General features: G+C 36.7%; 1 protein-coding gene across 2 annotated transcripts in view; it reads right to left on the bottom strand.

The window, feature by feature from the left end:
* LOC114333559 (uncharacterized) overlaps positions 1-15148 on the bottom strand; it is a 58074-nt gene that overhangs the window by 7577 nt on the left and 35349 nt on the right. For both annotated transcript variants that reach the window (XM_028283449.2, XM_028283448.2), the window contains one exon: positions 14488-14639. In XM_028283449.2, the coding sequence (XP_028139250.1) occupies positions 14488-14639 (152 nt within the window). The remainder of the gene's footprint in view (positions 1-14487; positions 14640-15148) is intronic.

Below are 15148 nucleotides of genomic sequence, written 5' to 3'. Positions count from 1 at the left end.
TTCAAAAATTTTCTTTTCGCTTCCAGGTGACCTTTCTCAGAAAACTGTTTGATTAAATCACTTTTATGTTTCAAAATTTCACTGGCTTGAGGTTTTCCAATTCCAAATTTTTCAGCTAACTGTCTAACACTTAACTTATGCTTCTCTCCATAATGAACCACATCGACTTTTTCTTTCAAACTTAAAAAAATCTAACAGACAAAATTTATTATGGAATTTAATCCAAAAATAATTTTTTTAAAGAAACACTCATAAAAATACAACGACATCCATTGCTTATGCTTAATCAGACATTCCGGTTAAAATTCTTAAATCCTTCTTCCAGTCAAAACACAATTAACAATTTCCTGGTGTCGCATTTCGTCCACCGACCAAAAAAAACATTAAATTTTTATTACTTATGTAGTGTTGATAACGTGAATAGTATCAAATATCATTTAGTGGACATCTGTATTGATTTGAAATAATAAATGTATTATATACTGAAGTTTTATATGTAAAATATTTGGAATTTTTTTTTTCATTTACTGTCCGCATTTACACATCATTTACTGTCCGCGTCCCTTGTTAAGAGTGTCCGTCGAAGGGAGTTAAAGGGTATAGGTTCATATATGGCCGAATAATTTTTGTTTTAAAAATCGTCCGTATAGAGGAGGGGTCCGGCGAAGAGGTGTCCGTTAAGAGAGAGTTTACTGTAGTTCCATTCATTCTAATATTTAATTTTCTGACTGCCTTTTCCAAGGCAATATTAAAGAGGAGACACGCCAGCGCGTCTTCCTGTCTTAGACCATTATTAACGTCAAAGAACGTAGAGTTTCAAAGAACTCCTTGAATTCTAACGCACGAGCTTACGTTATTATTTAAATAAACTTTTTTATCCCATGCCTAGATTTTGTGATATCTGTAAGCAGAAATCGAACTCAACTGACTTGTTTAACAACATTTAGAGCGCAAAAGGGTATCTTCTTCATCTTATTGTGCCAACATGTTAGGATGCACTGACACTCTTTCACTGTAACGAACACTGAACTGGTAGATCAATTCCTTGATGGATTCCAACTTGACGTCGTGTAGAATGACCCTGTTGGGGATGTAGAAAGGTGCATCGACGATGGTTCGCAACACTTTGTTTTGGAATCTTTGAAGGATGTCAATGTTGGAATTACTGGCGGTTCCCCAAAGTTGTATACCATATGTCCACACAGGTTTGAGAATGGGCTTATACAACAGTATTTTGTTGTCCAATGATAATTTAGATTTGCGTTTAATCAGCCAATACATTTTGCTAAATTTAAGGCCTAGCTGTTTTCTTTTGGTGAATATATGTTTCTTCCAAGTCATCCGTCGGTCCAAATGCATGCCAAGATATTTAGCATCGTCAGCTTGTGGGAGGTAGCAGTCGTTGATTTTTACTGGTGGACATGTTTCTCTGCGTAAAGTGAATGTCACCTGTGTAGATTTCGTTTCATTAACTCGGATACGCCATCTTTTTAGCCACTTTTGGATTTTATCAAGGTTTGTCTGAAGGTTCTTTGAGGCTGAGGCTGGATTGGTGTGAGTGTGAACGTGGTGTCAACCGCCTAAACGTGCCCGATGTCAACGAAGTGCGTAGACTTGGACGCCTGCTGCCTGCCGACCTGTCTACAGGACTCAGATAAGTTTTAGCTTTTAAGGACATATAGACATCAATAAGTACTCTCATTGTCAAAAAAAAACTAAATTTAAATTTAGCTAGTTCTTTAAAGGAGATGTGATACTGTAGTGATACTCTACATGTCAATCTCACATTTGTCAAAGCAAACGGTTATTGCCCTTCCGGCAGATTGCAGAATCCAATAGGGGTTATATAAAAAAAAATCTTATTGTGCGATGTAGCACAATCGTACTTTGCGATTCTCCTTTCGAAGGTTGGCGATCCAAATGGCAACTGTAGCTTTGGAAACTGCTGCACGAAAAAAATCTGCGGATGAGCGGTCAAACCATCTTCTCAGTTCCTTCAGCCATGAGTTCCGGCGTCTTCCTACTAATCTTTTGCCCTGTACTTTACCTTCCAATATCTGATGATTCGCGTCACTCAGAGGGCTATAAAGCAGCAGATGTTGGGTGTCTCCATGAGAGACCGAATACAAAACAAAGAAATATACGTCGTAAATCAAAAACAAGACATGCTATCGAAAGAATCGCTTCAGTAAGATGTAATTAGGCAGGACATTTCGCCTGATTAAATATCAGACAGCCGATGTACAAAACGTATTGTAGATAGATAGATAGATAAATCTTTATTGAAATAGAAAAACATAATATACATACAATATAAAGAAAAGAAAGTACACTATCAATTTTGGATATGTTGTTTATACGATATTTTGAAATTATTGAGACTAGTACATTTTTTTACAGCTGCAGGTAACTGATTAAACTTAAGGAAGCTTTTAAAAAGAGCGAATTCAGCGTACTTTTATACATAGTTCTAGGTATATAATATAGTCCGTTCGATATAACTTTTCCCATGCGGTACGATTCATTTTCATCAAATTAAGTCAAAACAGAACGTGAAACGTACGTCGATGTGTGTAGTATATAGTATACAGTATACAAAATGTATATACACATCGACGTTCGTTTCAATTTATGTTTTGATTTAATTTGATTGAAAATGAATCGTACCGCATGGGAAAAGTTATAGCGGACGGACTATATGTCATCTAAACCTCTGGTGTTATAAGAATGAATATTTTTGTTAAAAGAAATGAATTCTTGAAAATATTTAGGTGAAAAGCCATTTACTATTTTGAAGACCAAAATCATGGTGTAATAAAACAATCTATTTTCAACAGAGAACCAGTTTAGAGTATTTAACATCGTCCTAATTGGGGTACGACGATTTGTTTTAAGAATTATTCTCATTCCACGTTTTGTAATTTTTGTAGCATGTTAAGTTTATTAAGATTAATTAAATATAATATTGATGAGCAATAGTCAAAATGAGGTTGAATAATTGTGTTATATACTGTAATTTTTGACTCTATTGACAAATTTTGAGATATTCTGATCAGAAAGTATAGTTTTTTTGATATGATTTTATGAACATACTCGAAATGACTGTCAAAATTCAGAATATTGTCAAGTTGGAATCCCAAATATTTAGCTGCTTTCACAACTTCAATTTTTTCATTATTAATATTTAAATTTATGTTCTCAGAATCGAACAAGCTATATTTATGTTTAGTAGTGAAAACCATAGCCTTTGTTTTTTTAATATTTAACTTAAGTTTATTAATTATCAAGTATTTGTTAACCATATCTAAAATAGTATTAATTTTTTGAATGGCTATATCAAAATTTTCATCACTAAAACAGATTAGCGTATCATCGGCAAAAAGGTTAATAAACTCACAATTTACAAAAATATCGATATCGTTAATGTACAGAATAAATAAAAGAGGGCCTAATACACTGCCATGAGGAATACCTGTATTACTATCCATTTCATATGATAATTGGTCTTTAGAACGTACTTTCTGTTTGCGATGTTCTAAATAATTTTCTAACCACGCAATTACTGCACCTCCTATGCCATACGGTTTAAGTTTTGATATCAATATTATCCTGTCGATGGTCTCAAAAGCTCTTTTTAAATCTAGAAATACACCGACCACGTACTTATTTTTATCTAAATTACTCTTTATGTGACATAATGTAACTTGTAATGCTGATTCACAAGAGAATTGTCTACGAAACCCTGATTGATTATTAATTAAAATTTTATTTTTTGTTACATGTTCCAATAATTGTTCATAAACAGCAATTTCTAATAGTTTTTCTATCTTCTTCTTCAAGTGCCGTCTCCTAATCGGAGGTTGGATATCATCATCACTATCTTTACTCTATCCACCGCTGCTCTAAAGAGTTCTATAGAACTGCATCTAAACCAGTCCCTTAAATTCTTTAACCATGACACTCTCCTTCTTCCTATACTCCTTCCGCCTCTTATCTTTCCCTGTATTATCAGTCTTAGCATTTCATATCGCGGTCCCCTCATTACGTGTCCCAGATATTGTAACTTTCTTATTTTTATTGTGTTTATTATTTCGCATTCTTTACCCATTTCTCGCAGTACTTCCGTGTTCGTTTTCCTCTGTGTCCATGCTATTCTAAGCATTCTTCTGTAACACCACATTTCAAATGACTGTAGCTTATTTATGTGTTCTTGCTTTAATGTCCAGCTTTCAAGTCCATATTGTAGTATCGAGAACACGTAGCATCTCAAAGCTCTTGCTCTCAGTTCTAAGCTAAGGTCTTTGTTGCAGAGAACTGTTTTCATTTTTACAAACGCATTTCTTGCTATTTCTATCCTGGTCCTTATTTCTGTTGTCTGATCATTTTTCTCTGAAATCCAGGTTCCTAGGTATTTGTATTTATCAACCCTTTCTATCGGTACATTTCCCAAATGTATGCTTGTTTGTATGTTTATTTTCTTAGTTATTATCATGTATTTGGTCTTTTTTATATTCATTTTTAGTCCATATTCTTTACAGAAATTGTTTGTTTTGTTCAGTAGTAGTTGGAGTTGTTCAGCAGAGCTTGCTATAATCACGCTGTCATCTGCATATCTTATGTTGTTAATAGATCTTCCGTTAATTATTATTCCTTCACTTTGAGATAGCAATGCTTCTTCAAAAATGGCTTCACTATATGCATTAAAGAGTAATGGAGACATAATACATCCCTGCCGAACTCCTCTCCTGATTTCAATTTCTGGACTGGGTTCGTTATCTATTACAATTTGTGCTCTTTGATTCCAGTAAAGGTTTGTTATTATTCGTAAGTCCCTTTTGTCTATGTTTTTTGTCTTTAGAATTTGGACTAATTTTTCATGTCTTACTTTGTCAAAAGCCTTCTCAAAATCAACGTAACAAACATGCACATCCACATTCATGTCAGTTTTTCTATAGGAGGTAAAATATTGATTTGTCGAAATTCTTCAGCTTTTGTAGTATTGGGTATTTTTTTATAGGGGTTATAGTACTTATTTTTAATACTTCAGGAATTTTACCCGTAGCAAGAGATGTATTAATTAAATTTAACATAACGTGTCCAATGGTTTCAAAAACTTCCTTTACCATTCTGCAATTTCACGTTTCGTGTAGTGAGAATTTATTATCCAAATTGCCAACAATTTTTCTCAAATCCTGTATTGAAAGCTCTTCAAGTTTATCAAAATTTTACACCATGTTTCAGAATGCTCAATACTTTGAACAATACTTTCAATGCTTTCAACAAAATACTCATTAAAACTATTTCTACGTTGTTTGTTAACCGTTTTGGGTCTGTAGCAGTTTCAAAGATTACAGAGTTTGGCATCTCTCGGCTATTATCATTGATTAATTTTTTTTTAAGTTTTCCACATTACGTTTGTTTGGATTGTTTCTATACCTGTCTATTTCGTTAAAATAGAATCGCTCTTTTTTAGCTTTAACATATTGTAACGAAAGAGAAATTTGGCCGACCACCGTATAACAGTAAACACCTCGAGAATGAGGTAATCGAATGATCTTGGCCTCGGCGGAGAGGAGGAGAGACTTCTCGAACGTACGTCCCGTAGGCGGAACAAGCTGATAGCTAGATATGGGCGTCGATTGTTCCAGAATAACAACTGGGTATAAATACGGGCATATTTGTAAATAGAGTTTAGTCTTAGCTAAAGTTTGTAAAGTAAACTTGTATAAATAAATAATAAAGTCGTAAATAAATACCAGAACGCTCGTTTTTGTTACAGTGGTGTCGGTGTTCGGTAAAAAATACAGTAAACTTAGTACGATATAAATAAGTGAATTCGGAAAGACTTTTAAAAGACTTTTGAACTTTATTCGTCGGGAATAACCGGAGTGCGTTAATTGTTCGGTATTCGGAAAGACTTTAAAAGACTTTTGGACTTTATTCGTCGGGAATAGTTAAAGTGCGTTGATTGTTCGGTATTTGGAAAGACTTTTAAAAGACATTTTGGAAAGTACGTGTGTGCCGACCAAAGATGTTGCTACAAGAACTTACAGGAAAAAACAGCTCCGTGAAGAGCTAGAGGAACGGGATGTGGACAGCAGTGGGCTCAAGATAGTCCTACAAGCACGACTCGAGGATGTCCTCACGAAGAACGGAGAAGACCCAAAGACGTTCCACTTCCAGTCAGCAGAACAAGAAATCTTATCGAAATTCGAAAGTGTTTCTCAAAAGATCGATGAAACTTCTATAAAGAACAACGAGAAACTTAAAAAAGTTAGTAAAAAAAGCGACGAGAAATTCGAGAACGTTGCTAAAAAATTTGACGAGACTTCTCAAGTAATTAAAGAAGTTTGTAGACAGAGCAACGAGAAATTTGAAAGTGTTTCTCAAAAAAAGGATGAAACTTCTAGAAAAAGCGACGAGAAATTTGAAAGTGTTTCTCAAGTAATTAAAGACGTTTGTAGACAGAACGACGAGAAATTTGAAGAGGTTTCTAGAACATTCGATAAGATGCAGAAAAGTGTAGAGACCGTAGAAGAAAAGATCAAACAACTAGAGAGCATGATAACCGATACAAAAGTACAACCATCAGTTAATGCAGCAGCGTTAGATCCTGTAGTGAAAGATGAACTACCGAGAGACGAAACGTCGCATAATATGAGATTCAAATTACCACCATTCGATGGAAAGTCCTCTTGGTCCATATATCTTAAACAATTTGAAGCTATTGCGACCGCCAATCATTGGACCGAACAAGAAAAGGCTGTTTCATTGACTGCTGCTTTACGAGGTGATGCTGCAGATATCTTAAGGTCAATTCCTAAGGGTCAAGAAAAATGTTACCAGACCTTGTTCACTCGTCTAGAAAAACGCTATGGAGATGCTCATCTACAACAAGTATACAAAGCACAACTGCGAAGTAGAAGTCAACGAGCAAGTGAGAATCTGCAAGAATTTGAAGCAGATGTTGCTCGTGTGGTGCGGTTGGCGTATCCGGAGGCGCCAGACAGTATTTTAGAAGAAATTGCCGTAGATACCTTCATCAATGGGTTGAAAGAGAGTGAACTACAGAAAGCCTTACGACTAGCAAGACCGAAAGTTTTAGATGAAGCACTTGCTATTACATGGGAGCACGAAACGGCTAGTCAAACTTCACGAAGCCATAGAGTAAGAACCATTAAAGAAAGTGACGAACACAACGATGAACTTCTGGAGGAAATGATATGGAGAGTAGTTCGTACCGAGATGCCAAAGAGACGCGACCCTAGATGTTGGAATTGCGGCGACGTAGGCCACATTCGTCGTAATTGCAAGAAGATCGTACAGCCGTCGGAAAACTAGAGCGGGTCGACACCAAGGAGCAACTGCCGACCTCGAGAACTAAAGCCCCCATAGTAACTGTCAACCTTACGTCCTCCGGTGCAATCCACAACTTATACATCGAAGGTCGTATCAATAATAGATGTAGATCGTTTTTGGTGGATACACGTGCAACGAGAACTATCGCACGCCCAGACGTAGTACGAGGCCACCATAAGTTATCACCTGCAACAGTAAAGCTTAGAACAGCGACTGGTGAGCTAATTAACACATATGGCGAGGCTAATATGTCAATATCCATTGGCCAGACCACAGTTGAACATCAAGTATTAATTGCCGAGATCTCCGACGAGTTTATATTGGGGATGGACGTACTAAGAAAAGTGGGGGCAATATTGGATGTTCAAAATGGAGTTCTCAGGATCAATGGTGAAGATTTGCCCTTTCACGACGACAAAGAAGATGCCATCCGCTTACTAACTACATGCGACGTAACCATACCCGGTAATAGTGAGAAAGTTCTGATGACCATGCTTGATAGACACTGCCGAGAGGGAAGTTTAAGGATGGTCGAAGATGTGGATAACGGCGGAAACTTTGGTAAAAGTTCGAGATGTCATTCCTGTAAGAGTTATGAATGTAAGGGAAACTGCTATTAAGTTAAGTAGAGGAGCTTTGATCAGACAGTGTGTTCCCGTGGTTTCCATTTGCTCTATGAATACCAATGAGAAATCATCAAAGTCAAAGTATCCAAAAGACCTTGTCGAGATGATCATTGAAAGATGCCAATATCTTGACCATGAACGAATGGAAAAAGTGAGGTCTATGCTGATAGAGTACCAAAATGTTTTTGCTATTGATAAGAAGGATAAGGGCAAAACAAGCATAGTAACGCATAAAATAAATACCGGAGACGCTCAGCCAATCAGACAACGGCCTAGACGGCTTCCATTTGCGAAAAGAGATGAAGCCGAAGAGATTATCAAGGATATGGACAAACAAGGGGTAATTGAACCATCGAACAGTCCATGGACATCACCAGTAGTTCTGGTAAAGAAGAAAGATGGTTCAACGCGTTTTTGTATCGACTACCGCCAGCTCAATGCGGTAACAAAAAAAGATAGTTATCCTTTGCCCCGAATAGACGATACATTGGATACTCTCTCTGGTTCTCGATGGTTTTCCACACTCGATTTAAAAAGTGGATATTGGCAAGTAGACATGGAGCCAGCCGATCGGGAGAAAACCGCGTTTTCGATAGGATCAGGGCTTTGGCAGTTTACGGCTATGCCGTTTGGTTTATGTATTTATGTAATGCCCCTGCCACATTTGGAAGATTAATGGAGGCAGTTTTAAGAGGTCTAACATGGAAAACATGCCTGGTTTACTTGGATGATGTAATTGTGGTTGGAAAGTCATTTGATGAACACGCCAAGAATTTAATAGAAGTCTGTCAACGATTGAGGGCAGCGAACTTGAAGTTAAGTCCGAAGAAATGTCACATGTTTCGACGAGAAGTTAAGTACTTGGGACATATTGTATCGAGTAACGGTGTAACAGCTGATCCTGAAAAGATTGAGGCAATTAAAGATTGGCCAGTACCAAAAGATAAACATGAAATTAGAAGTTTCCTCGGCCTATGTACATATTACCGACGATTTGTCAAAGGATTTGCCAATATCTCCAAGCCCCTAACAAAGTTGACGGAGGAGGGCAAAGAATATATATGGAGTGAAGAGTGCCAAAAAGCTTTCGAACAACTACAAATAGCTCTGATCAGTGCACCGATATTAAGCTACCCGGTACAGGCAGGAAAATTTGTTTTGGATATCGATGCTAGCAACAGTGCCATAGGAGCTGTTCTCTCCCAAATCCAGGATGGACAGGAAAAAGTTATCGCTTATTTCAGCAAAGTCCTGTCGAAACCAGAAAGAAACTATTGCGTTACCAGAAGAGAACTGCTGGGTGTAGTGAAGGCTTGCGAACATTTCCATAAATACTTGTATGGCAGAAAGTTCCTTCTTCGAACAGATCACGCTGCTCTAAAATGGCTCATACAATTCCGTAATCCAGAGGGCCAGATGGCAAGATGGTTAGAACGATTACAAGAATATGACTACGAGATAGAACATAGGGCCGGAAGAGTTCATTCAAATGCTGATGCCCTTTCGAGACGACGATGCAGTGCAAATTGTAATCACTGTGCCAAATTAGAGGAACGATTTTGCCCCGTGAGACGAACCACCGTAGTTAATGAACAATGGCAGCCCCAACAGTTACAACACGCCCAAGAAGATGATCCATGTATAAAAAGAGTATTGGCTTGGATGCGTCGAGGTGAGAGACCTAGTTGGCAAAACATTAGTGCATGTAGTCCGGAAGTCAAGGCATACTGGAGCCAATGGAATTGCCTAATACTAAAAGATGATCTTTTGTACAGAATCTTTGAGAACGATGATGGTACAGAATCTAAGCTTCAGTTGATTGTACCTAAAAGTAAAGTGTCAGAAGTATTGCGTCAGTTGTATGACGGTACATCAGGTGGACACTTTGGCATTACGAAGACTCTGCAAAAGGTTCGAGAACGGTTCTATTGGGTGAACTGTAAAGATGATGTAAGAAGATGGTGCCAGAAATGTGAACTGTGTGCATCCGGTAATGGTCCAGTTGGTAAAAAGAGAGCACCCATGAGACAGTATAATGTTGGCAGTCCTATGTAAAGAGTAGCAATCGACATTGCAGGTCCATTTCCAGAAACTGATGCTGGAAATAAATACATCCTGGTAGCCATGGATTATTTTACGAAATGGACCGAGGCCTATGCATTACCAAATCAAGAAGCTGCTACTGTTGCAGAGGTACTTGTTAAAGAATTCTTCAGCCGATTTGGTGTTCCCTTGGAGATCCACTCCGACCAAGGGCGAAACTTTGAGTCAGCTCTTTTCCAAAACGTTTGTAAATTGATTGGTGTCAATAAGACCAGAACAACACCCCTACATCCTCAATCAGATGGGATGGTCGAGAGGATGAACCGAACGATGGGTAAACACTTGTCCAAAGTTGTATCTGAAAATCAGCGAGATTGGGACCAACACATTCATTTATTCCTGATGGCCTACCGCTCGGCCGTAAATGAAACTACAGGTCAAACACCAACCTGCCTGATGTTGGGTCGTGAAGTTCGTTTGCCCTGCGACCTAGAGTTTGGCTGCAGACCTTCCGAGGAACATGTTGCAGGCGAAGAATACGTCGACCGCCTGAAGTTACGAATGAACAACATTCATGAATTTGCCCGAAAACACATCCAGATAGCCAGTGACAGAATGAAAGATCAATATGATTCTCGATGCAAGAATGAAAGCTTCGAAGTAGGTGATCTTGTCTGGCTTTATAATCCACAACGTCGTCGCGGCTTGTGTCCTAAACTGCAAAGACAATGGGAAGGTCCGTATGAAGTTAAGAAGAAAATAAATGAAGTAATATACAGAATTAAGAAGTTGCCAAACGGTAAACCAAAAGTTATTCACATAAATCGTCTTGCACCATATGCTGGCTCAAATGAAACAGAAGAAGCCCGAGTCCTCCAACAGGAGATGAAAGACGCCGCACAGGCAAGTTTTAATCAATTTATGTCAAATTACGCAGCGAGAAAGAGTGCTAGATTCGGCGTGATCACAGAAGTTCAGCAAGATCTGTTTGGTGTTCCAGAAAACGTCTCTCTAGCCCACTGTGATGCCCAAGACCTCGAGATGACTAAAGGAATCTCGTCCGTATTCAATAGAAGTTCGGCCGCCTGGACGAGTTAAGACATCAGCACCCTAAAATTGGAAGAGTACTGCGATTGGAAGATGGTCCTCGATCTTTGCTGTATATGGTGACCAGGAAGTCTTATACGGACACGCCAAGCTACGAGAACATATGGCGTGCTCTAATTTGAAGAAAATCGTGTGTAATTATGACATCAAAAATTTGGCTTTACCAAAAATAGGCCACGCAGTAGAAAATCTGGATTGGAAGATTGTGAGAAGCATGCTTGAAGTGATCTTCAGAGAAACTGGCGTACGAATTACTGTGTGTTGCATGCACCCGAAGATGCCATACCCTTCAAAGACAGTAGACTGCTACTTCTTTTCTAGGGGTGTATGCAGAGCTAGAGAATCCTGTAGATTCCGCCATCCTGGGCCTTCATCTAGAGTTGCTGATCGGGACGCTCAGATCTTAAGAGGGGAGCAGTGTAACGAAAGAGAAATCTTGGCCGACCACCGTATAACAGTAAACACCTCGAGAATGACGTAAACAAGCTGATAGCTAGAGATGGGCGTCGATTGTTCCAGAATAACAACTGGGTATAAATACGGGCATATTTGTAAATAGAGTTTAGTCTTAAGCTAAAGTTTGTAAAGTAAACTTGTATAAATAAATAATAAAGTCGTAAATAAATACCCGAACGCTCGTTTTTGTTACAATATTTACTATCTCGTTTGTATGTCTCTAAAAACTTGCCATTTATGTTGTTTTTAATGACGTCAATATATTTTTTAAAATCTTTATAAGCCCTATCACGCTGTTTAATTTGTTTAAACACCTAATAATCAAACCAATGTAATTTAGATTGAAACTGACATGGTACAATTGGTACCATTGATTACATTTTCACAATTTTGCAAAATTTCCTCGTAAATGATATTAACATCAACAGAATCCAAATTAAAGTGAAACATGATAGGTAAGACTAGTTTTGATTTTATCCAAGTTTTGATTAAAAATTTCTAAACTTTGAATAAGTATTACCATCAGATATATTATAATTATTATTATTAGAGATATTTACGGAAATAACGGAATGATCAGTAATTTTTGGACAGTCGTGAACACAAGCACTTATATTATTTTGATTAGAAAGCACATAATCTACCAAAGTTTTGCTAGTGTCAGTAGGTAATACGAGTAGGATAACTAACATACTGTTGTATCCCATAAGCCGAAAATATTTTTTTTATTTTTCCCCATAGAAATTACTAGCTAACATGTCTATATTAAAATCACCAACTAACACACAACGATAGTTTGTAGTAAATGAAAATTATCGAGTGGAGGCCATGAACAGAAGCACTACGGAGCAGAGTATGTACACCAACTAGATGGACTGACGACCTGAAGCGCGTTAACAGTAACTGGATGCAATCTGCACAAGACAGAGACAGATAGAAAGAGCTAAGGAAGACCTCTGTCCAGCAGTAGACGCGATTGGCTAATTTATGTTCTTGATGATTTTGTGACTGCACTTCCATATTTATTTTTAATTTTAGTTATCTTTGATTTCCCTTTAGTTAATTCTGATCTCAGTACTCTCATTCTCATATTTATATTGTTTTCGATTGTAATATTTGATGTTAGTACATTCTTTCACGGTTTTTGCTCTAAATTTTAAAGAACCGCTTGAATTGACATGAAATTTGGCATACGGATAGCTTACATGTCAAAGAAAAAAACAGATATTGTGCCGATGTGTGCTTTTTCCCTGGGGGTGACTTTCACCCCCTACTGGGGGTGAAAAAATATATATGTCCAAAATAAATCCGGAAATGGATAAACTGACTAATTTTAAGTAACTTTTGCTCAATAGAGCTTTTTCGCCAAGTCAACATTTTTCGAGTTATTTTCGAGAGAATATGTTCATTTTTCAACAAAATAACCACATTTTTAGACGTTTTTTCGCAAATAACTCAAAAAGTAAGTATTTTGACGAAAAAACGATCTTAGCAAAAATATAGCCTGCAAAAAAAGTAAAAAAAATGGTGTACGCGTGAGGTCTCTGGACCTCGTAGGACCAGGGTTATAGCCAATGAAAAATAGGTTCATATTCGCCAAATTTCAAATAGAATATTTCGACGTGAAATATCCAAAAATTTAAGCACTTTTTGGGTAAAACATATTTTAACTTTTTTAAAGTATTTAAAAAAGCTTTATTTCTGTTTTTATAAAAAGTTTTTAGCATCAAATTTAGGCAAGTTACGCTCAAAATAAAGTTGGTCCCTTTTGTTTTGGCAAAAAAAATTGGGAAGACCTCTCCCTAATTAGCAACTTAAATGAAATTAGTCGTTATCGCTCCACAAATTATTTTACTTATGTTGTGTTTATATGATCTGTAAGTTTATTCGATTCACAGTGCTTATTTTTAAAGAAATTTGGTTTCAAAATAAAATTTTCAAAAATTTTAATTTTAAAAAATATGCTTTTTTTCAAAATAACTTAAAAAATTGTTCGAGATACCAAAAATCTCAAAAAACAAAAAAAGTCAGAATTGCTTTTCTGAATTCTTCTGTCTTCTGTCTTCTGTATTCTTTTGTTTTTCTGTAAGACAAAAATTGATTAAGATTTGGTGTTTCTAAATTTGCATACATTCGTGATCAGTGACTCGTTCAACCTCTTTTAACTACAGCCCCTTCAAAAATAAGGACTTTGAACCGATGAAATTTACAGATCATATAAATAATACATACACGATTTAAGAAACTTGTGAAGTCGATTAAGTTCATTTGAGACACTAATTAGGAGGTGATTTTCCCGATTTATTTACCAAAAAAAAGCGACTAACTTTATTTTGAGAGTAACTTTTTATAAAACAAAAATGAAGCTTTTTTAAACACTTCAAATAAGTTGAAATGACTTTTCCCCGAAATGTGCTTCAATTTTGGTTATTTCACGTCAAAGTATTCCATTTGGAATTTGAAGAATATGAACCTATTTTTCATTAGCTATAACTCTGCATCTACTAGGTATAGAGACGTGCTATATACACCTTTTTTTTTATTTTTTACAGGCTATATTTTTGCTAAGAATATTTGTTTCGACAAAATACTTACTTTTTGAGTTATTTGCGAAAAACTATCTAAAAGCGTGGTTATTTTGTTGAAAAAATGAACATATTCACTGGCAAATAACTCAAAAAATATTGACTTAATGAAAAAACTATATTGAACAAAAGTTACTTACAATTAGTCAGTTTATGTATTTCCGGACTTACTTTGGTCGTATATTTCTCGCGGTTCTTTAAAATTTAGAGATTTTGCAATATTTTACCGTTAAAGAACGTACTATGTGTTTTGTAATAAATAATTAAATATTTAAAATTTCTATTTTCCAATTGATAAATTATATGCTTACCCACTATTCGAAGTTTTAATTTTGTTTAATTTTGCCTGATACTTATTAAGATCTAAGCTCAGATTTATTGATAGTCTGAAATTATCGATAGATCCTGTCAATCCCCCTGTCGGTCCAACTAGAAAAACTACGACGTGGTAGTCATACGTAAACTGAAAAAATATAAAGAAAAATATAGATAGTAATATATAGTTAGTTTTTAAAAATATTATTAGTAATATATACTAGTTAGTGTTTATATGATATGTAGAAGTCAAGTTATCGACCTCACTTTATGCTCTAGAGCATTAGTGGGACTGGTCTCAGATTGGGTTGTGTCCGAGGAAATCTCACTGTCAAATCATAGACACATTATCGTTAAGCTGGAGGCTCTTAAGCTCCAGAATATTTCATGTAGGAATCCAAGAGCTGCAGACTGGTAACTCTTTCGAGAGGAGCTCGGCCATAATCTCGTGGGTCTGCCTCCCTGTCGAGGCGGAGCTGAGGAGATAGAGATCTCTTTGGATCACTTATTTGGAGCCCTAACCTCAGCATATAGAGCTAGCTGCCTTCTTATACAGAGAACGGCTGGTTCTGCTATTCCCTGGTGGACACCTCAGGTAGAGAGACAACACAAATTGGCTCTTTTCAATAGGGCCAAGAGGACTGGTAACCCTGCCCA

The sequence above is a fragment of the Diabrotica virgifera genome, chromosome 2, assembly GCF_917563875.1.
Source record: "Diabrotica virgifera virgifera chromosome 2, PGI_DIABVI_V3a".
Lineage (NCBI taxonomy): Eukaryota > Metazoa > Arthropoda > Insecta > Coleoptera > Chrysomelidae > Diabrotica > Diabrotica virgifera.
This window is presented reverse-complemented; position numbering and strand designations above follow the sequence as displayed.